A 24588-nucleotide genomic window follows, 5' to 3' on the forward strand; every position below is an offset into this window, starting at 1 on the left:
TGTATGTACAATCGATAGGAGAAATCAGTGTGTGTATGTATGTACATATATATATGCACACGTGTATACACAGCAATGTTGGGGGTGCACATCTGCTTATTATTTTTGCATGTACATTATCTACAGCTATGGGTAGATCTGTGTAAACATTCATTTGCTCCCTAAAAAAGGGGATGCACAAGTGCAGAAGCCCATCAGCACATACCTAAGTCTGCCCCGTTCCTGTTCTTTGCAAACAGGATGAGCTGTTGGGCTCCCAATTTCTTCCAGTTTAATGAGCAGAAATTAATAGCTACTGGTGCCATTCTATCAAGCAGCGTTACACTTAAGTCAGAAGAGGATGCAAAACTCCCAGCTGATTTATTTTAATTTTGGTGAACAGGAAAGGGCAAGCTGAAACTTTAAGGCCCTTTTGTTCCTCTTCCTAGTGTTGCCAGGGTACATCCTTTCCCATGTAGCCATGCACAGTATCGTCATCAGCACACAGCTGCCAGCTCTCAGGCTCCTGCCAATGAGTCACTATAAAGATCCGAGAAGAATCTGGGAACACCAGGACTCCCAGAATATCCTCCAGTGTCTCATGGCTCTGCTTCTAAGTTTTGAAGATTCTGGAGATTTTTTTTTTTTTTCTTTCAAAGCTGTGTGATCAAAAGCTCCACTGTCCTTGTGCATCTCGTGTCCTCCTGACTTGCAGTGCTACCACCAAGAGAAGAACGGCTTCCGGCTCTGGAAGCTCTGTGTGTACGACTCGCTGGAGCTTCTCTGGTGCGATCGAGCTGTTTCTACGATAACTGGAGGTGTCTGGACCAGCTGCAGTGGGCTTTTTCCATCCTTTAGCACCTGTGTTAAGTTCAGGATCTGGCAGCACCAACAGTGAGAGTCAGTGACATAATTGGTTAATCTCAGATTCACATAAATGACAACTCCTCTCCTTCTGGGGCCAAAAGGAAATCTAACCAGATCTAAGTTGGATTGCCAAAGGTTGCCATGCGGATGACATTTTTTTTTGACACTGGTTTAAGCACAACACATCAAGCTATCCCTGACTGGGCAGTCACACTTGTGGCTGCTGGCAAACAAACAAACAGTGACAGACTAAGGGATTAACTCTGCTATGCCACCACCATCTATGTCCTCTATTGCCTTTTGCCCAACTAACTGCACCACTACAGAGAAAATAAACCATGTTCCCTGCCAGCTGCCACCGTTCAGTGATTTAGAGTTTATATTGAAAAAATGGCTTATCGCTCAAACCAGCGGAATGGCGCTCAACTGCTAAGCCTTTCTACAGCTTACCTACTCTGAACTAGCAGTGGCCCACCTGTAGAGTGCTCCAATGAAAAATGGCAGTTAAATTAAAAGTGGGTGTCCAATTGATATCAGTGAGTCTGCCCCCAGCACAACCTGACCTACAGCCACGCCCCTTGTCCACTTCTACACTACGACTCTGTCCACAGAACTGGGGACGAAGCCGTGATTAGGTATAATGCCTCACTTTTAACCATAACACTCTAGGAGATTTAAATCACCTCCCTTAATACAAAATTTTGTTTTCCATATAAAAGGAAGGCATGGAAAGAGATCAGAGTGCTGATTTTGCCTAGAAAATGAGAGCTGGGGATCTAGCAGGGTCCCATCCACCCGCCAGACTACTTCACAGACAGCACATCGGTTCCTGGCCATCAGAACCCAGGTTAGCCAGCAGCATGGCTGCAAGTTACACATTTAGAAGAACTGACAACATACCTGCCCTCTCATGACAGCGATCTGCTTATGAAACTGTCCCCTGTCAAAACCAGGATCTTTCTGAAAGAAAATACAAAAAACACATTCATAGTTCAGCTGTAAAGTTTTCAGCGCTACCCACCTTATCAGGAAAAGGTTGCCCACGATGCTGCTGGAAGGTGAGGAACCCTAGGAGATGCACCAGAACGTGAAACTGCATTCATTGTACCCGAAAGCCTCTCTGCTTCTTTAGAAAACCCATTTACATGTTCAATGATCCACTCCGTCCAGCAGATACACAGGAAAACACATTCACTGCACAGCAGTATCCTTACATCTGTTAATCTTCTACTTTTAATAAAAAGATAATAGTAGAATAAGGTGTGTTCAAAGTTGCTTTGAAGCATAGAAGCCAACTTTGCAAAACTATTGGGAGTGCTAAACTCAACACAAATTACCCCTCCCCTAGATACAGTGAAGGAATTTGCTCAATATAGGTGGTGCTCAAGCACCCACAGAGCAGACACGAGATCCATGCAAGGCCAGGTCCTTGATAGTTCACGTTCCTGCTCACGTCCGTAGGCAGTAACATGATGCACGCATCCACTGGCAATCATGGAACATTACGAAGAAGAAAATTCAAAAAGATGGCAGTGAAGACACTCACCTCAAACAGCTCATACAAGTCCTCTTCCAGGTCCTTGACAAAGTTTGGGTCGGAAATCTTTGGCAGAATAAGGTCTTTGATTTCTTGTGAGAAAGCAACTTTGGCCTGTGGTAGCCAAGCCCAGTAAAATGGATCTGAGGGAAGAGAAGCCAACACAGTCATGGGTGGATTCTGTAGACTGTTATAGCACACGTGGAATGGGCGTGGAAGAAACTCTCATGATGCAAGTACACCCTTCAGGTCAAGGAGTACAGAGCTTGTTTTCAACAGACAGCCAGTTAAGGTGGCACATTTTTATGATTGCATTCAAGAAGGAAATGAAGATAAGGATGTGTGGTTGGATAAAACCATCAGTATTTCCAGTATATCCACCTCTATAAATTGAGAAAACCAGAATTTCATTTCTGTCATGACCTTCTGTAACATTAAGTTAAAGTAGTCTCAGAGTCACCTCAGGTTTGTTAGTTGAAAAGCTCCCTCCGTAGTCTACAATATAAATTTCATGCCATTATTTTAAGAACCAGAAGTGAAGTACATTTCCTTTTCTAATTATAAAAGAGCAGCACATACAGAAACATTTCACCTCCTAGCAAACCAATGCTCTTGCCGAGGCAGAGGGTCAAATACATTCAAAGCTTGCCAAAAGGCAAAATACTTCTGTTAGGAAAAGAAAGCCCCATAATACCAAAGAACATAACTGTCAGAGTTCATCCTCCAACGTCAAGAAAAGAAATATATAACAAGAGGAAATGTAGAGAGAATGACAAGTAAAATGCTGGGGATTTATTCTGAGAACAATAGAGCACCCGAAAGCCAGGCCACAGCAAAGTGTCAGACTTCCCTTTCAGCAGTCAAATCCCAGTAATGTTCAGGAGCCAGGGCTTTCACACGATCAGTGGAAGAGGCTGGAAGGACTGGTAAGGAGCTGTTGGGCAGAATTCCACCGGGAGCACTGCGGGGCAGACGCAAAAGAGTAAAACCTTAGCAACAAGTTTATTTCCGCGCGCGTTAAAAACGCGTAGCCCCGCTAGAGGCTGCAAAGTTTTGACATGCAAATCGAAGCAGTGTTAAAAATCCCTGGTTACGTCCAAAAAGCACACCAAAAGTGGAGTTAAAACTGAAATGCAGAAAAAGGCTCCTCTGTTTTTTTATTGCAGGTTCCCATACTTTGCAGGTCATCACCATGCGACTGGACTGGGAGACAGGGTGATGGTTCTGCTCCTGCTTCTCCTTCTCCAGGCTCGAACGCCTCATTTCTGCCATCATTCGTTCGCCCTGCCACTGACACTAGTCTCCTTTCCTCCGGGAGTATGCACCTGCCATCATTCCTGTGTACTCTTCTGCTTCCACGATGGGCGCTCCATGTTCAGTATGTGCTCCTCTATTTTGGGTTTCTTTTTCAGATGGGTGCATTGCTGGTGCTCCTGGCTGCTTCCCTGCCTGCTCTTCCCTTCCGACTGATGCTGGTGCCTCTCCCGCTCAGTCGCTCACCACCGACGCTAGCCTCCCCTGCTGTCGCTGGGCATACCATGGTGAATAGATCGTTGGTGCGCCTCGTTGCTGTTTTGCAGAAACAATGGATCACCTCCAGTTTTTCCTTCAGATGGGCATGTTTCATCCTCATTGCCAGGCTGCTGGCATGCGCCTTGAGATGTTTCTCAAGTATATGAACTTAGTGATTGAATTTGCAGACTTGTAACTATTTATGCAACAACTCTGAAGTTCAATAAACACTCCAAAGTTTACTTGTGCTGTGTTTCTTTTTCTGGCTTGAAATGGATCATGGGCCTGTCATCTTGCGGCCTGAGGTTTACAGGCAGGCTTGGAAACCTCAGACACAGAGATAAGCCTGTGAGAAAAAAAATGTAGCACTGCCAAAGAATGAGAACAGTTTGTCATAGAAATATTAATTTATTTAATAACATTTAACAAAACTACTAAATGGGCATAGTATCTGGGGTTTTTTTGTATTGGCATTCATCTTCTTAGCAGTGCGTGGCAATCTGAGAAGAGAGAAATACTACAGTTAGAACACAAATCTCTTCCATGCAACTCTTTCCCACCACCACGAGTAAAAATGTGCATCCAAAATAGTCCGCTGTAACCTAGAGACAGAGCTCATCTCCCTCTGCACTTGGTGCCCACATATTCGGCTCAGGCCCCAGGTCTGGATCCACATCGTGATGAATGCCATGCTGTAAGGCGATATTGTGGAGCATTTAGCACAACACTATAATATCACCAACCTCATCCAATCAATACTGGAGAGCACCTCCAGAGCAATCAAGGCTGAAGATGGCATTTCAAAATGTCAAATAGATGCTCTATATCCACCCTGGTGCTTGTGTGCGCCTGGTTATAGTGAATGTCTGCTGATGTATGTGGAACAGCTTGGGGCAAGAGCAGCCATAACCAGCATCTCCTGCAAAAAACTGGAAGTACAACAGTCCATTAACTCGCTGCATGCCATGCCGTGATACCCAGTTATAAACTGGCTGACCCAACAAGGGGTGCATCAGCCTACTGCCACCCACCCCAGAGAGCTTATAAATAGAGTGGGACAGTGCGCACGTTTGGCACCAGGCACCAAAAGCATTATTCCACTTTCGGTACCCACCCAATTAGCTTACATTTGGACTTTTTAGCTTACAGTTTGGTTTAACTTCTATTTCAAACTTACCCAGCAGCGAGCCTTCACCGTATTTCCCCTTCTGTGACATTTCGTGCCGGCACTGCCTGCACAAGGATGAAGTCATGGCAGCATCTGGAAAACTTGGAGACAACACCCAGGATCTTCAGGTGCACACTACACACAACTTGTATATTCAGAGAGGAGAAATGCATCTCTCCCTCATGTGGGGGGTGAGAGCAACATGAGTGCAATTGATGGCAGCCATTACATTCAGCATGCCAGCTATACTGAAGAAAGCACTCTTCATCTCCTGCCAGTCTGCAAGCTGCTGTAGGTACTGCTTAACCAGTTTCATCATAGCCCTCAGGATTTGGCTGAAATGCCTTGAAAATAATGACTGGCCCATAGCAGCCACTGTATTCTGGAAAGAGCCAGTGACAAGAAAATACAAGGTACTGAGAAGCTGGACCAAGACCAGAATGGCATGGCTAAGATCGGTTAGAAGATCAATATCCTCTCCGATCTCTTCACAGAGAGCAAGAATTGCCCTGGAGTTCAGTTTATACATCTGGATCACATCTGTCTCCAGTGACCCCTGCAGTGGTGTCCTCGGGTGCAAGATCCACTGCCTGCATGTCCTACTGTGAATGGCTTGAGCCTCTCAGATCCTCCTTTCTTCTTTGGTGATAAAGCGTCTTCTTTCTCTCTCTTCCCGCTATCTTTTTCTCTTCAGCTCTCCCACAAATTGTACCAAACCATTAAAAAAAAAAAGTATGCAATCCATACTTGCCACAGAGAAGCACCATCAGGGCATACAATAAACTAAAATGGCCACCAGAAATGTGACTTCACTTTTATTCCTGCCCTGACGCTGGTGTTAAATTTACTGCATTAGAAAACACATGCTAAAATGTCTGGACAGATAAGGATAATTCTCCCTTACTAGGGCCTCTATTTTCATTTAGATTTTTGTGGTTGCCTCCTTCTGTTTTAACACCTATTTTGACCTCTCATGTATTATTTTTATCTAGATGTTAACGTGTAAATTATGTTTATTGTGAATTGCTGTGATAAGATGAATGGAATTGCACTTAATCAAATGAAGTAATAAGCAATGCAACATGGAAAAAGGCACATGCATCTAGAACAGAGGTTTCTTAGGCTAACCTGTAAACCAGTGGTCCCCAACCTTTTTTGCACCAGGGACCGGCTTCAAGCAAGACCATTTTTCTATGGCCCGGCAGGGCGGGTGGGCGTTGGATTTTAGTGCATACTTATTTAATTATGACATTTATAATGTAAATGTGACTCAACTCACCATAGGTTCAGAATGAGTGGGAGCACTGGGCTTGTTTCCCTTGTTTTCCAAACTTCACACCTCCCCTCTCATAACCTCCCCTGGCTGTGAGCACCAAACCAAGCTCCCAGTCATTCTCACACTGACCCCCAGGCAGGCTCCCATTCATTTTCACACCACTCCCTCCCCACCCCCCAGGCATGCATACATTCATTCTCACACACACAGACCCCCCAGGCAGGCACCAATTCATTCTCATACACACACACAGACCCTCAGGCAGGCACCCATGCATTCACACACACATACACCCCCATGCAGAGTCCCATTCATACACATGCACACACTAAAGGCAGACTCCCCTCTCTTTCTTTTGCCAGCAACCTCGGAGCCTCTCTCATTCCTCTGCAGCCACTGTCACTGCTGCCACATGGCTATTGGGGAGGTGCCGATTGCTGCTACTGACATTGAAGCCCATGTTGCTGCCTCCTCTATGTAGGCCCCGTGGGCTTCCACTTTCTCCATGTTGTTCTCATACATTGTGAAATCCGTAGAGAAAGTGCTATTCTTGCACATTCCCAAAGATTACATGTGCCAATCACTAAAAAGTAATTCTTTTTTTTTTTTACCTTTGCTGTCGGTTGGTCACAGGCTTTTTTTTTCCCCACCTTCCCTTTCTTATTTTTTTTTGCCAAGTCCTTTTATATTGTCTTTTTTTCTGTTTCTTTTCTCTCCATCTTCTTCCCTCAAACACACAGTCAGGTTCTCATTCTCACATGCATTTCTCTCTCTCACACACACACAGGCTCTCACTGTCACATGCTCTCTCTCATACAATCATTCATACACACAGGCTCTCACTGGCACATGCTCTCTCTCATACAATCATTCATACACACAGGCTCTCACTGTCACATGCTGTCTCTCTCACACACACACACAGGCTCTCACATGCTGTCTCTGCAAACATTCAGATCTTCACTCCCACACTCAGTCTCTCAACTCATCTCATACACGCACACACACACACTCTACAGACCCTCAGCCTCTCTCTCTCACCGCTGGGCCTCCTCTTCGCGGGTCACTGCAGGATGGGCTCTGCAGCGGCCCTGATCTGCTCGGGCCGCAGTGGCCCTGCTACTGGGCCTCTTCCTCTTCTCCGGCCGCTGAGATGATTCGTGGCAGCCCGTAAGCGCAAGTGCTGTTCCTCTTCTACATGCACTGATGCTTCTCCTCCTTCCTGCCCACGCGGCTCTGGCAACGTTTACTTCCGGGGCCGCACGGGCAGGAAGGAGGAGGAGGAGCATCAGCGCGTTTAAACGCGATCTTTTTCTTCGGGCCGTGGTGACGTGAGCTCCGCCACGGCCCTGCCGATCTGCCTGCGTGTCGCTGCTCAGCCGCCAGTGGGATGAGGTCCACTGGCGGCTGCATGAGCCTCCCTGCGCCCGGGGGCATTGGCTCCCCTTGGGATACCACTGTTCGCGGTGCCCCCTAATACTCGGCGCCCTGTGCTTCCACCGGCCCTGATGCTGGTCTGCAGTGGCACTGCGGACCGGCAAAACCCCTCCCCAACGGCCCGGTCCTGGTCCGCGGACCGGTGGTTGGGGACCCCTGCTGTAAACTTTTCCCCGCGACACATAATGCAATACCCAGCTGCCAGTAAGTTCCATTTCTTCCACACTAAGGGGGCCGATGCAATAAAATGCGCTCAGCCTAGCACACAAATTAACCTGCGGTTAGATATGCTAGATTAACTCCTGATGCAATAAGGGGATTAGCTATGCATTTGCTTGGATGCGCTAACAGCGCTCACCACATGTAAAGGCCATGTAGATTAGCTATTACCCCCAAAGCAGAAAAGTCACAGGTTACCCAATGCACCCTTTTTGATGCAGGAAATTTAGCGACAGCCCTGGAGTTAGCGTAAAGTCATGCTGCGAGTCAAAGACGCGTGGAAAAAACAAAAATACTGCTCTCTTTGGTTCTTTCTACTTAGTATCGTTGCGATACTAAGATCTACGGCTTGCAGGGACGAAAATGAAAGAAAAATGGACTGCACAATAACCAAAAAAAAGTATGGGCACACAATGTACATGCACAATGTACACGCTCCAGGGCGATGCTATTATGTGTGTGTATGTTGAGTGTGTAAATCAGCTGTGAGGTGAAAAACGACGCTCCTATTGAGCACACAGCCAGTCCCTGGGTACCCGATGCTTTTGCATGCTAGGGATACACAGTTTCTCCCTAGCGTGTCCCTTTTAGCATGGCACTTCATTATAATATAGCATCGGGTGGCCGGAAGTGGATGCGCCCGCATTGGAAAAAACAGGCACCCAGTTTGTACGCATGTTTTTATGCAGGTATTACTGCATTCGCCGGTGAATGCCCTTCCATTTGCTGGCCAAGAATTATAGCAACATCCCACAGCTGGGAGCGCAGCATGAAGTGCCCTCATCTGGCCACTAGATGTCACCATAAGAAGGGCAGATCTTCCAACTCATTCTCAGTAAGGAAGCCTTCCCCCTCCCCCTCCCCCTCCCATACACCTTCATTGGACCAAGCATCATTACCACTGGAACTCATTCTGAACTAGGACATTTCAGACACAAGGATACAATTTTGCTTGGAAAGTGATGACTGAAAAAGGAAAATTGGTTCTTACCTGCTAATTTTCATCCTCTGAATACCATAGATCAGTCCAGATGCATGGGTTTTACCTCCCTACCAGCAGATGGAGATAGTGTCCGTAAAGCTTTTCTTCTCTATTGTACTTAATCTAGTGTGCTACCTGCAGTTCCTCAATATGACCTATTCCCATGTCGAGATTGACTATAACCAGAAATTGTAATTGGAACCCTCAACCCCTCTCTTAAACCGAGCAGAAGGGAGATGGAGTGTTTTAAACTGGAGCTCTGTTCCGACAAGCATAGATAATAGAACTTTCCAACCAGCAGCCAAATCTGCACTATTGTACATACTGAAAACAAGAGCAGGTTTTCCAGAACTGATCTGGGATATTCCAGGAACAAAAATTAACAAGTAAGTAATAATTTTCCATTCCTGCTCACATCCCAGGTCAATCCAGATGCATGGGATGTACCTAAGCTCCCCTATATTGGGCGGGAACGTGACAGCCCCACTCGCAGTACACTCTCCCCAAAACTAGCTGATTCTGGCACCTGGACATCCAGCCAGTAATGTCTGGCGAAAGTGTGTAGTGATGTCCAAGTAGACACCCGACAGATTTCCTGCAGGGAAACTAGCTGACACTTGGCCCACAAGGTTACCTTTATCAGACTTGCGTGAGCTCGCAGACCCTCTGGCACTGGCCACACTTTGCAAATGTAAGCCAATGAAATTGCCTCCTTCAACCACCGAGCAATAGTAACCTTGGAAGCCTGACTCCCTTTCTTTGATCCATTCCATAGCACAAAGAGATGATCAGATTGGAAAACTGTTGGTAACCTTAAGATGCCTCAACAATGCCAGGTTCACATCTAACAGATGAAGTACCCTCGCATGCGACGTCGAATCCAAATTTGGAAAAGCAGGAAGCCCCACTGTTTGACCGAGATGAAAAGCAGATTCAACCTTCGGCAGAAAGGAATGCACTATGCGCAATGACTCGCCTGCCTCTGAAATCTGAAGAAAAGATTCCACGAGGGACACCATCTTCACTGGAGGATGTAAATGCTTCACCCCATGAAGAAAATGAATCACATCAGGATGTGAAGCCAGGGTCACTCCCTGTACCTTACCCTGAAGACAGCCTGAGACTGCCACCTGCAATCAAAGGGAATTTAAAAGCCAGTCCTTCACCAAACCCCTTTGCAAAATGCCAAAGTATGTGAAACTGAAGCTTGAGTTGGCTGCATGCCCTCCTAACCAGGTTTTGAATACTCTCTACACTCTAATATAGGTCAAGGATGTGGAAGGTCATCTAGCTTGTAGTAAGATGGCAATGATTTCTTCAGAATAACCCTTCCATCTCAAACTATTCTTTTCAAAAGCCAGGCCGCAAGACAAAAGCAATCTGCCTAATCCAAGAATATTGGATCCTGACAAAGCAATCTATGAAGATGTCCGAACCTTAACCGTCTATCCACTGCCAGATTTGCTACATCTGCAAATCATGGTTGGCATGGCCATTCCGAAGCTATGAGAATCACGTTGCCTGGGTGTCTCTCTATTTGCCATAACACTCTTCCCACCAGGGGCCATGGAGGAAATACATATAGAAGGATCCCTGAAGGCTACAACAGAACCAAAGAGTATTGATTCCTTCTGCTCTATTCTCCTGCCTGTGATTGAAAAAAATGGTGCACCTTGGCATTCTGCCTACACATCATCAAATCCATTAGGGGTATTCCCCACCTGGCCTGAATGAGGAGCATCGATTCCTCTACCAGCTTCCACTCTCTAGGGTTTAATCCCTGCCAACTGAGAAAGTCCTCCTGAACGCTGTCCACTCCAGCTATGAGACACCACCAGAGCTTCCAGGTGTTGCTCTGCCCAGCAAAACAGCTCCTGAGAGACCATCCAACTCCCTGACAATTGATAAAAGTGACCGCCGTTGCATTGTTTGATAATATGTGCACCATTTGACTGTGCAACCACAGCAAAAATAAAGCAACATTAAGTGAACTGCTCATATTTCTAGCCAATTGATAGATCACAATGCCTCCTCCATTGGCCTTGAGCCATCTGTCCCTGACAAACAGCTCCCCAACCCAAAAGGCTAGCATCAGAGGTTACTACCACCCATTCCAGGACTTCCTACTCCACTCCTCATTCCAGACTGGCCAGAGAAAGCCACCACAAAAGATTGGACCTGGATTTCCCCTGAGTGGTAGCAGAATTTGAAACTCCTCCGACAACAGATTCCAGCAGGATAGGAGTGCCCTCTGAAGGGGCCGCATATGAGCGAATACCTAGGGAACTAGATCTAGGGCAGACGCCTTAGAAACCAGGACATGAAAATAATCCCAAACCATGGGCACCAAGAGCTGTAACCAGCGACGAACCTAGTGCTGCAATTTTGTCATCCTGCCTGCCATGAGAAATACCTTGCCAATCTTGATGTCAAAATGAGCCTCCAGATACTCCAAAGCTTGGACAGAATAAGGTTTCTCTTTGCCAGGTTCACCACCCAAGCCCAGAGAATGCAACCTCTCCATGACCTGCTGTACAGACTATTGACATAGGGCTTCCGACTATTCAAATAAGCCAGTCGTCCAGATTGGATACACCAGGACTTCTTCCTTCTGAGGAGCTACAGCCATCACTACCATCACTTTGGCGAAGGTAGATAGTGCTGTCGCTAACCCAAATAGAAGGGCACAAAACTGAGAATCCTCTCCTAGAATCATAAATCTTAGGAACTTCTGGTGCTTCAGCGGAATGGGTATACACAGATAAGCTTCAGTTAAATCCAAGGACGCCAGGAACTCTCCTTCGCCGCTATAACCAATCGCAGAGTCTTCATTCGAAACCGAGGCACTCTGAGGGAGGCATTCACCTTCTGAACAATCAAAATCAGCCTGAAAGTTCCCTCTTTTTTTTGAAACCACAAAGTAAATGGAATACCTTCCTTTTCCCTGCTCCTCTCAGGGAACCATAACTATGGCCTCCAGGAATCATAATCGGACCACCATGTCACGAACCACTTCCTACTTGGCGAGGGACATGCAAGGAGAGATGATGTATGCTTCTCGAACTGCTTGAGCAAATTCTAACGCGTAAGCATCTCATCACTTCAAGCACCCACTGGTCTATCGTAATTGTGGTCCATTCTTCATTAAAAAAAAAAAAAAAAAAGCCAGGCACCTCCAATAACCTGAGGGGAAGAGTGGACCAGCCTCATTTCATTGCGAGGTCTTAGTTCCCCCGGCTCGCTGACTGGGGTTGTCCCAAGCCAGCTTACGCCCAACCCTGAAAGTAATGCACCCTGCCCAAGCTTTGCCTCAGAGTTACGGAAGGGCCTCCATCCTGCCGATATCTCCTGTTGTCCCTAAAGAATAAATGAGCAGAGAAGGGTCTTTTGCCGCCCTTTGGGCTATCCTCAGGCAGTTTATGCCCTTTGGACTCTAGCTGTTTCACTAACTGCTTTAGGTCCTCCCTGAACAAAAGCTTGCCCTTGAAGGGGACAGCACCTTGCTGAGACTTGGACCATACATCTGCTGACCAATTCCTCAACCACAGAAGGCTTTTGGTTGAAACAGTCAACATTATAATCATGGAGGATGTCCTAATCAAATCAGGTAATTTCCAGTCCTGCACATCCTTCAACGCGACTGACCCCTGCCACGAGAATGGTAGTTTTCTTGGTCACCGCAGAAACAGATGCATCCACCTTTGGCAGCAGCAATCGTTCGAGGGCCTCCTTCAGTAGGGGGTACAACTTTGTCATTGTTCTTCCCATCTTTAGACTAGTCTCCGGAGTATCCCACTCCCTGGCCACCAACTTTCTTACTGAATTATGGAAGGTAAAGTCCTTCGCCGGACCTCGCAAGGTGTCCAAACCGGGATCCACTCCTTCATGATCAGACTCCTCTTGCAACAGCTTAATGCCCAGCTCATGTGGAATTAATGGCAATTCCTACCTTATGGTTGCCCCCTTCTGTCACCAGCACTTACCTCAGGATCTGAAGGATCCTGTGCCAACTCTCTGTCTAGGAGAGACTCTTCAACCGGGCCATCAACTCCCTCAGAATCCTCTATGAACCTGCTCTACTGCCCTGCCAGGCCAAATTCCCGCAGGATGTTCACAGACCTCTTCCGTGAGTCCAATTTTGGCATCTAATTTAAGTTGGAAACTCCAAGTAGTTCAAAATATGTCTGCTAGGCTTGTCTTGGGATGGTCCAGGCAAGAATTGGTGAAATTACATAGGCTGTCTGTCAAATTGAGATATAAATTTAAAATCTTGGTGCTCACTTTTAAAGATCCTTCAAGGACAAGGCCCTTCTCTTTTGCGGAATAGGATTTCCTGGAAACGCTCACTGAGAGTTACACGCTCCTAATACAGTTCACAGTTGCAGCTTTCGTCATGTAAGACTTCAAAACAAGTCCCACTGGAGGCTAGGGAAAAAAAACGGAGCTGATGAGATTTCATCGCAAAATAAAAACTTGGCTGATGAATCAGAGTTTCCAAATTAAATTCTGGGAAAGCTATTCAGGCTTAAGGCGGGGGAGGGGGTTGGCGAAGTTGGCGTATAATAAAATCAGGTAGACATGTATAGGGCATTTGAATTAAATCTTGGAATTGGTCTAAGGGCTGGAGGTGGGGTTTCTTCCAGGGCTGTCAGGGGGATAGTAATTTGAAATGTTATTTTATCTGTTTTAATAAATTGTACATGTTGTTGCTTGTATAATTTTATTTTGCTATCAAACGTGCGTTGCTTTGGAAATGTTTTATTATTAAAAGTGGAAATCAATCAACCTTCGATGCACGGGGGCAACTTTGGGGGCAAGAACACTTCTCCCCTACTGCCTTCCCAGCTAGAAAGACCCTATGGAGGAGTAAGATAAACTTCGAAGAAAATGCCTGCAAATCCTCAGAAGCCTCCTCCAAGATGTCCTCAACGCCCTCAGAGTCCTCCTGTGCCCTGTGGGACTTCGTAGAGCCGGGGATAAAGAAGGAGGTGAATCTTTCACCTCTCGGGGCATTCCTTGCAGCTGCCCCTGAAAACAAAATGGCTGCTGTTCCCAGGCTCACTGGCGCAGTTGCAGAGCCTGCCCCTGATGATCGTGTGGTCTTCCCCGACGGCGCTGAGCCAGTCCACTCGAGCTGCCCTCTGCCCCAGAGATGCAGCGAACACACCGCCCTGCCGAAGTCCCCTGCACATGCGGCTTCCGTACGAGCAGCAGTTCTTACCGTAATCCTTAGCCGGCGCCGTTATTTCCCAAGTCATAGGTTGTCTGCTTGTCGCTCACGCTAACGGCCCCCTCACCACTGGGATGAACCCTCGTTGACTGGACACTCCCTGCCTTGGCGGTGATCAACGATCACATGCAGAGATAGCTGCACCTCTGTCCTCCTGAGCCCCAAAGCCAGCCAAATTGCTCTCAGTGCAATGTTTCCTTTTTTTTTTTTTTTTTAAATTACAGCTCCAGACTGCAGGTTTTATACCTCTACCTTCTGAGGGACTGCAGGTGGCACACTAGGTTAAGTAAGTATCAGTAAACCTTTTCTTCTCCATCTTCACCTGCTGGAGGGAGGCAAAACCCATGCGTCTAGACTGATCTGGGGTATGAACAGGAATTACCAGCTTGAAAGATCTGGAATAAAACTAAAGATATCTCATTCAGGTGTTTCTACTTGTGCAAAGCCTTACTCAGGTGACCACTGGTCTGGCCAAGCATTTTGGTTTTTTTAAATTTCTGTTTATTGAATTTTAAAGCCATAGAACACAGGGTAGGGAGGGGAGAGGAAAAGCATTTTTTCATGCAAGATGTCTATTAGAAAATGTAATGCGAATCAGTTTTAGTTGCGTTGTAGCAAATAATACATGCTGTTTTTGGAGAGGGGGTTTTGAGAGTGTATATTTTTAATTCCGTAATCTTGTAGAAGGGCATTTGAGGCACCTACACAGAAAATTCCACAAATCACTATGCCAGGGCTCACAACATGAACAATACGGCAGCTCTGGTTATGGCAGGAACTTACATGCTCTCCAGGAGTCAGGATGCTTCAAAGGGAACGCTAGTCCATTATCAATAGCTGCAAGTTTGATGATTGGCTCCTTCACCACCACCCAGCCTGTATCCTAAACAGCAAGGGAGAAAATATAACCACTGAAGTGCACACTGCTGGGAGCTCCTTAGATCGTATTCACTGCCTATTTTAGAGCAAAATGTGAAGCTGCCAAGATTTGGGGAACTCCTGAAATGCCATCTGTCAAGAAGGCACTTTTGGGGAGGCTGATAAGAGAGTCTTAAGAGAGGTAGGCTGGGAGAGACAAGAACAGAAACGTGATCTATGTCCGGACCTAAGGAAAGCTATTAGGTCAACAAAAAGGTATCTCCTCATATTTTTTGCTCGTTAACCTTTATTTCAGGGAACTCACGTGGACTACTTTATCCGAGAAGCTGTGCATGGGGTGATACCCTTACAATGAGGAAGGGCTCTTGCCCCAGTGGGACTTAGCAGCTGGCATGAAAGAACAATGTAAAAACACATTGCTTCTCTTCAGCTCTTTTATAAATATACATTTTCTTTTAGATTTTGAAAAATGTATATTAACAATACCACCAAAACTTCAACCCAATGCAACGTTAGATTGGATATTAATGTACAAAAATAAAGACAAAAAATTCAAATCTTCACACTTATATAAATGTTATATAAACTAAGAGATTCATCATATAACGAACCTGAACAAAAATACACATTTGTAAGGTTCCAGGTGGATATAATCATTGGTCCGCAGTCCTCGTTGTGACAGTGAATTTCATCAAACATTACATAGTGCTTATCTAATACTCAAGTAACAGTTCATTCAAACAAAAAATTTGTCTTGCAAAAAAAAGGTTTCACAATTTCTCACGCAAACAACCATGAATCCCAGGACCTGAACAGTCCCCATCTATCAGGGCCTGTTCAGGTCCTGGGTCTCTGGAAACACTGTTGTATTACATTTTTCCTGAAGAATGGAACCTGAAAAAGTGACAGACATGCTGATAATGATCCAGCATCTAATCACTGGCTGTAACATGTCACACTATGATTGGACCAGATAAATGTTTGAATGACATTTAATGATGCCAATAAAATATACTTCCAGATCTTACAGAAACACATTCAATTCTGATCTGTTCTCATTTAGTCCATTGGGTGCCACTGTAGAGAGTGTAACGATCCAAAACTATTCTCAATAATTTAAACGAGCAAGGTGATCATTGTCCCTCAGTGATATTTGAAACTGCTCGATAATGGTCCAACATAATTGTTGAAAATTGTGGCCTTTATCCAAAAAGTGTGACACAAGATGTGCTTTTAACTTCTGTTGAGAAACAACTTTTGTGTTCTGCGAGATGTGTTTTGATAAGACATTTAGTACATCTCACATAAGCCAAACCCTCCAGGGTTGTACCCAAGTCTAACTGGTTGTTACCAGGATCCATGGACCCCAAATTGCCAGGTGCAGGAGCTTAGTTTTACAGGATATTGTTAATATCGATGCCACTAGCGATTGGATATGTTCTAATCTCTCTACAAGAAAGAGTTGCAGTTAGATCTTCAGCTAGTCAGGCCAATCTAGTCATTAAACCTGCGAATAAAAGGGGGGGGGGGGGGGGGGGGGAGTGTTGTAGTTGTCCAAAATTAGACGCAACACACAGAGGAGGTTACATATCAGCTAATATTTTGTATTATAAACCTTTATCTAAAGATCCTACAGAATATTTGAAAGACTGCATAAAGCACATTAGAATACATTTTAAGTGGCACTACTAAAGTCTAGAGAGACACGTATTTTGAAGGTACAAAACCCTTGGATAGATACCATATACATGGTCTCTAAAGTTCATAAGCTTTTGAAGATCCCACCTGGCCATTCCTTTTGTCAACCAAAAGGTCAGATTTAGAGCCTGCGTCTGTTTTCCTGGACATCTTCCTTATGCCTTTTGTGGTTCGAGCTAGCTCTTACATTCAGGATACACGTCACATGTTGAGCATTTTAAGTGGCGATCAAGGTTTATCTTAGGACTGTTTATTGGTAACTTTAGACAGGGAATCTTTATATACCAACATCCCTTAGGAGGCAGCTTTACAACTTAAGGTTTGGAGTCCCACCCCAGGCCACACTGTTCCCACTACTTTTTTGATGCAACAAGCTACACTAGCAACGAAAGAGAATCATTTTTGTCTTTTTAAGACCAATTTGATCGACAGGTCTATGGAAGCAGCCATGGCACCTGATGTGGCTAATTTGTATGTATCATATTTTGAAGAAAATCATCTGTACACATCTCAGAGGTGGTCTTTTATTGATCTGTGGTGATGTTACATAGACAATTTTTTTCAATTGAAACGCTTCAGAAGAACACTTACAGTGTTTTGTGGACTGGCTTAATTCTCTTGATCCCAATTTGAGGTTTACCAGGCGTTACCATGATGATAACCTTTCTAGATATCAAATTATCAAACAGAGAAGGGGGTTCTTTTAAGGTTACCTTATCCCATAAATCTGAGTTTCCACACATGCAGCCTTAAGATGGGGCTACCCATAACTCAATTTATAAAAGACTTTGACATACTGTATATGCTCCATTAATGACTTTAAACAGCAAGCAGGTGAACTGGCTATACATTGTCTGGCCAGGTTATATCCTTTTGCCACAGTTAAAAAAAAAGCATATAAGCAAGCCTTATTTGCCGTGACCTTTTGTTAACTTATAAATCTAAGACCAGTGAAACCGGCATTGTTTGTGCATGGGTTTCATAAATAAATCTTTAATCTATCGTGGCATCGGTTCATCAACATTGGCACGAATTGGCACTACATGAAGTATTTAAATCTCCATCTGTTGTTGCTTATAAGAGGATTAAAAACATTTGAGAAACTGTTGTCTCTTCTTATTTACCATCATGGCATGTCCCCTTTATTCAAAAAGCTGCTCATATCTGTTTTGTTCTAACACATTGCAAGGAGACTCCTGGCAGTATCAGATTACAGGCAAGATTTATTTTCACAAGGACATTACCAACAGTCTATCAAGACTGTTTATGTACATCTTTTTCTGTTCCTGTGGTTTGGCTTATGTGGGACCTACTAAATGTCTTATCAAAAAAGGTCTCACAAAACACAAATGTTATTTGTCAGAGAAGTTACACACTGTTTGCATAAAGGACCATTGGATCTTTATCGAGCAGGTTCAAATATCACAAAGGGGCAATGATCACCTTTACCTGTTGAAGTTATCGAAAAGAGTTTGAGATATTTACACTCCCTACAATGGCACCCGATAGACTAAATGAGAACATCGAATGGAACACGGTTATTTAAGATCAGAATTGAGTGCGTTATTTATTTAAATATTTACCGTATTTTTCGCTCCATAAGACGCACCTGACCATAAGACGCACCTAGGATTCAGAGGGGGAAAATTTAAAAAAAAAAATTGTGCTAAACCGGCTCTGCGTCTGGGCGTCTTATGGAGCAAATTAGGGGAGTGCATAGCTTTTTTTTTTCTCCCCATTTTGTTTTCGGGTCTGGGGAGGGCCATTTCGGTCCACTCCCCAGATCAGAAAACTTTTCTTTCTCTGGGAACCCCCAAAACCCCCCCCTACCCATCCCAACCCTTTAAATTAACAACCTCCACCCCCCTGACCCCCCAAGACCTGCCGAATTAATTTCCTGCAACCCCCCACCCTCCTGACCCCCCCAAGACCTGCCAAACGTCCCTGGTGGTCCAGCGGGGGTCCAGGAGCGGTCCGGGAACGATCTCCTGGGTGTGGGCCGTCGGCTGCCAGTAAACAAAATGGCGCCGACGGCCCTATGCCCTCACTATGTTACTGAGACCGACCGCTGCTATTGGTCGGTCACTGTGGCCCTATGCCCACACTATGTCACTGAGACCGGTCGGTCTCAGTGACAGTGTGGGCATAGGGCCGTCAGCTGCCAGTAAACAAAATGGCGCCGACGGCCCTATGCCCTCACCATGTCACTGAGACCGACCAATAGCAGCGGTCGGTCTCAGTGACATAGTGAGGGCATAGGGCCGTCGGCGCCATTTTGTTTACTGGCAGCCGACGGCCCACACCCAGGAGATCATTCCTGGACCCCCGCTGGACCACCAGGGACGTTTGGCAGGTCTTGGGGGGGTCAGGAGGGTGGGGGGTTGCAGGAAATTAATTTGTCAGGTCTTGGGGGGGGGGGGTCAGGAGGGTGGGGGGTTGTAGGAAATTAAGTCGGCAGGTCTTGGGGGGAGTCGGGGGGGGGGGGTTTGTTAGATTTTTGTTTGGTTTTTTTTTTTTTATATTCGCTCCATAAGACGCACATGCATTTTCCCCCCACCTTTGGGGGAAAAAAAGTGTGTCTTATGGAGCGAAAAATACGGTATGTACCACCAACCTAAATTTCTTAGCAGTTTGCAGTAATACATTATTTAAGATCTAACAGTATATTTTAAATAGACATCATTAAATATCATCCAAACAATTATCTGGTCCAATCGGAGTGCGACACGTCACAGCCAGTGATTGGATGCTGAATGGTCATCAGTGTATCTGCCTCTTTTTCAGATTCCGTGCCCTGGAAGAATGAAACTCAGCGATGTTTCCAGAAATCTAGGATCTGAATATTCCCTTGACGCAGAGCTTTCATGGATTCATGTTGCATACATGTGTGAGAAAAGCTGTGGGACCTTTTCTGCGAGATAAGTTTTGTTTGAATGAACTGTTACTTAGGCACTAGATAAGCACTATGTACTGTTTAATGAAATTCACTGTCACAAACAAGGACTGTGGACCGATGATTATATCTACTTGGACCCTTACAAGCTTGTATTTTAGTTTGGATTCAACCTATAATGGTCCTTTAGTTTATAACATTTATATAAAGTGTGAAGGTTTGGATTTTCTGTTTTTATTTTTGTATATTAACAATGGCAGGAATAATCAATAAAAGAAAAGACAGCCAATGTAACAAGCAAAGTAAAGTATTTTGCAACTATTCCATCCCTCCTTGGAGCCCACCCCTGCCCATTCACCTGGGAACTTGTGCTGTCCATGGGGTAATCATACTTGATGAGCCAGTTGTCATTTCCCCGATCTGCAGAGTGACAAGAGATTAATGGAGGACACTATTTGACATTTGCTTACTATGCTAGAGATAAATAAATAGGCACTCATGTACACTCTGGGCCTTCCCCAGAGAAAATCTGTTCTCTGTTCTGCCACGGGCAGGGTGAGCTCTCCAGGGAAGCTGTGGTAATGCCAATAGGCAGGGCAGTTACTGGTCACAGCAATGGCACCGGTGCTTGAAAACAAATGTAGCCCAGATTTCTGACTGCAGCTCAGCTCGATATGAAAGTAGAGAGGGAGAAAGAGGAGGGGGCCAGCATCCAGCTGCTCACCTGTATTCCTTATGATGTAATCTAGCACCACAAGTCTCTCAAAATGTAACTGGAGCTGCCGATTGGTGTTCTCAGGGAGAGGCTCAGCCTCAAACCTTCGCAGCCAATAGTCTGCATCTTTGTAACCTTCCACAAACAGCTGAAACGAGCCAACCTGGAATCCAAAAACACAGCAGATTAGCCCCACACAGATGCAAACCAATGAACTTCAACTAAAAGCTTCTTCCAAAATTTGTGTCTGTGTGCTCCCCCACACCCCCCAACACTGGGCAGCATCCCGGTACTCTCCTAGTTAGGAGGACCAATTAGTAAAACATTTGTAAGCATTCGAGGCAAGACCGAGGCTGCACTCCTGCCATTTCGGCTCTGTTATTCCTAACCAAACACTTTCAACGTCCACTTTTTCTAGGGCCTTCCGCTTGCTAATTTTCTAAGGCACCTGAATTCGCACAGGTCACTTTCGAGTCCAGAAACTGATCCTAGCCCAGACCAGCCAAATCTAATGCCAACCAAAGCTCTTTGATCAAGTAACTAGGGACTTTGGTGAATGAGGCCACATTCTACAGGTTGTTTGGCCACTCTACTTATATCCCCCAACTCAAAGTCCTATTAGACTGGTCTGAAGAGGCTTAACTCGCTCCCCTCCTCCCAATCTCAATGTGTGTATATCCCTCAGATAAGTGGCATGCTAAGTTGGTTTTAAAATGCAGAATGTCTTGGTTCGACTGCCATAGCACCACACCATACCTTAGGAGGGAGTCCTATTCGGTGAAATCTCTGACCAAATTTTGGCACTTTCTCCATTGCGAACTGTTTCCCCCTGGACTTCACTCTGTCAATGGCACTGTAGTTAAAGGTTTCACTGGCAAGGTACACTACCTGGGAAGACATCAAAACAGGAGCATGAACAACAATACTTTATTTAGAATATTAACCCAGCTCTCAATCAGCAAACCTGATCCTGGCACTAGTGCCATACACTAGACATCACTCACAAGTACAATCAGACTTTTTACATTAGAAGAAAACTCCCCCAGAGCCTCCTCCTCTAATCTGGGCAGTGCTCTGAGGGCAGGGAAGCCACGGTGCATTTATGCTATACCCTTCTCAAAGAACGGATCTCAGACCTTGGGGATAAGGAAGTAGTGGGAGAAGAGCCCCTTGTTAGGGTCCTTGGGAGGGCCAGGTTCTCTCACCCGCTGACTGAGAAACGACTCCATCTGAAGATGGAATTGGATTGAATGCAACAAACTAGTTAGTTTCCTAGAATCAATAGAATACATTTCCTGATAACCTAGTCTTGAGCCAGGCCTGGATTTAGAGACAGGTAACATAGGCAACTGCCTCAGGCACCAAATTTTGATAAGTGCTGCGGTCTATCAGAGGCTTCAGCTTGTCGATGCAGTCAAGTAAGTACTGCACCATATATAATTGGTGGGCTGCCATGCAGGCATTGAGCATCAAGCTCTGGGAAGACAGACATTCTTCCCAAAACTGTTCAGCAACCTAGAGACCTTACCCAGAGGAGTACTGGAAAAGATTCTAGTCTTAACCCATTTTAGTGCGGACTCTACCATCATTGACTGGTATGGTAGTTGAAGTACTCTAAACCCCAGAGCCTGTTGCATTCTGTATTTAAGGCCCAATTTCCTGGCTACTAGGGGACAGGAGGCCACACTTTCCCACATTCTCATTTGTAAATCCTGCAAAATTGAATGAATTAAGATCACTGTATGCTCAGAAAGTGTTTCCAGAATCCAAAGTAGCCCAAAGACTTCAGCACGGGGATCTTTGTCATTAAGGACATGGACTCTTATTGCCTTTTCCAGTTTGTCCAGGAACAAAGTACTAGGGGTCTTCTAGTAGAGATGAATGTTCCAGTAGATCAGATAAGGAGTCTGAGGGAATCCCCATAGACCCTTCCTTGGAACCAAGAGGCAAAGGGACACTAACCCACAACCCCAAAGAGGATGAAGGTGATCAAGACAGGGTCTTCAGTTGTCTCAGAGGGGAATACTCCTGAGGCATACTCCCTCCTTGACTGGCTAGATTCCTCCACGGAGAGGGATGGCTGAGGGACAGATTATATTACCGGAACCTCTAATGGTAGCTCTCAAGGTGTGGAGGAGAGAGGGACTCTCCCTTGAGGGAACAAATCCAACATTCTGGACAGGAGAAGCTGAAGGCTAACCTCCATGTCATTTACTGCCAATAAGGTAAACAAAGTCTTCAGCTACCTGACTGTTGTGACCTTTGACCCAGAGTGGAGGATGAGACATCCTCCTCCTATACCAGTAGAACATCATCCTCCTGCGAAGCTCCTACTGGACTCCAAGTCATAGGCACAATAAAGCATATCAGATCCAGAGTCTCCAAATGATGTCCATGATCAAGGAGGTGGGAAGGAGATAAAGATGCCAATATGGAGGGAGGAAAGTGTAATCATTCACTTCTAGGGCCACCCAAAGTCTATTCTTGCCTCAAGTGCACCAATGGGGCCAGATTGCATTGGAGTGTGGAGCATCTGAAGGCTGAAGGAGACAATGGAGCCGAGGGCCGCTGCACCAACAAGGCTGATACCTGATGCGATGCACGTTTTAGTGCAGACTTAAGCTTCAGTGGTGCCGAATGCATCACCAACTCCAACTACACCACACGATCAGACACGTGGCACTTCTTTTTGTGCTCCAATGAGCCCTGCAAGGTATGTGTAAAGGGGCTCACTGACCCCTGCTCTTGATGCTTTCGCATCTTGCTCAACCCCTAAACTAGAGCTGATCAGGGAATTGGCGCTGCAGTTGGGGAGTGGCTGCCAGACATCTGCACTGATGGCCACAATATTTGTTACAGATGTTCCAGGTCCTGTTCCTCTGGAATCTCGGTGACATCCAGCTATGGAAACAGCAACTGGCCGAGTCACGGTCTGGACCCAGGCATCTGTAACAAATATCGTGGCCATCGATGATGGACATCTTCCAGCCACATACTCAGTCCTTGAAGCTACTGCAGGTGGTTTTCTTCGAGCCAGTCAGGATGATTTTTTGTTTTTTTAGCACTGAAAAGTGCTGTTGAGGAGCTGCCAAGGCAGTGAGACAACTGGAAGTAAGTATGAAGAAGAAAAAAAACAAACAAACTTTGAAGAAGTACAAATACCGAAAAACGGAGAGAAGAGGGTACATATCAGTGTGGAAGCTCAGAGAAAAAAAGAAAAAAAAAAGACTGAGGGGCTCATGAATCAGCGCATCTGGGAATTCTCTTGCATACTCAATACTAAAACCTTTTCTGAGCAGCACCATCAGGTGACATCAGTCCTGCTTGTTGAAGGAGAAATTGTTTTACAAAATAGATCAAGTTTTCATTTTTCAAGCAAACTATGATCGTGTAAACGCAAGTTGCTTACCGTAAACTGTGTTTTCCATAGACAACAGGATGAATTAGTCATGACCCTTGGTAGTGCAACCTCCTGGCAGCACTGAATGGAAACTGTCTCTCAAAGCTATCAGAGCTTTTGCTCCATTGAGCATGCATGGGAGTTCCTGTGTGCAGGTGTCGTCAGCATCCCCTCACTCCATTCCAAAAGATTCTGTAAGTATAAGAAAGTCTACTGTCCAGGGAGAAGGGCTAGCATCTCATGGCTAATTCATCCTGCTATCTACAGAAAACACTGTTTACGGTAAGCAAACTTGCTATGTTCCATCGATAAATAGGGCTGAATTAACCATGATCTGTGGGGAATCCCATAGCAGAGGGATGCGCATCATGAAGCTTTTTTTTTTTGCATCCCAGACCCCAACATGGACAGCAGACTACTTGACAGTCCATCAGTACAGCATAGCCCACTGCACTGTCTTTCATAGTTAAGGAGTCCAGACTGTATTGGGTGTTGAAGCTGTGCATCGAGAATCAAGTAGCCGCTTTGCAAATGTCTTTGATAGTCACCCTCGAAGATGCACTATGGATGTAGCTGTTGCACGTACCTGATGTGCTCTCACTGGGCCAGCAAGATCTAGAGCAGTTGCTGTATAGCAATGTATTATCCAATTTGACAATGTCCTCTTTGAAATGGCTACTCTGAGCCTGTTATGGTATAGGAAATGAATAGTTGAGGTGTCTTTCGGCACATCTATGTATGGCACTTGTAGCTCGTCAAGTCACATTTATAATCAAGTATATGTAGGAGTTACTCA

At 45.4% G+C, this 24588-nt stretch overlaps 1 protein-coding gene across 1 annotated transcript in view; it reads right to left on the reverse strand.

Moving 5' to 3' along the window:
* Positions 1–336: 336 nt before the first annotated feature.
* Positions 337–24588, reverse strand: part of LOC115081743 (phosphatidylinositol 4-kinase type 2-alpha-like) — a 52877-nt gene continuing 28625 nt past the window's right edge. Inside the window, exons 3-9 of the mRNA XM_029586156.1 lie at positions 21149–21280; positions 20402–20555; positions 20036–20097; positions 14991–15090; positions 2393–2526; positions 1747–1806; positions 337–858 (exon numbers count right to left, since the gene is read on the reverse strand). Of these exons, the coding sequence (XP_029442016.1) occupies positions 697–858; positions 1747–1806; positions 2393–2526; positions 14991–15090; positions 20036–20097; positions 20402–20555; positions 21149–21280 (804 nt within the window). The 3' untranslated portion in view covers positions 337–696. The remainder of the gene's footprint in view (positions 859–1746; positions 1807–2392; positions 2527–14990; positions 15091–20035; positions 20098–20401; positions 20556–21148; positions 21281–24588) is intronic.

This window comes from Rhinatrema bivittatum, unplaced genomic scaffold (assembly GCF_901001135.1).
Source record: "Rhinatrema bivittatum unplaced genomic scaffold, aRhiBiv1.1, whole genome shotgun sequence".
NCBI classification, from domain to species: domain Eukaryota; kingdom Metazoa; phylum Chordata; class Amphibia; order Gymnophiona; family Rhinatrematidae; genus Rhinatrema; species Rhinatrema bivittatum.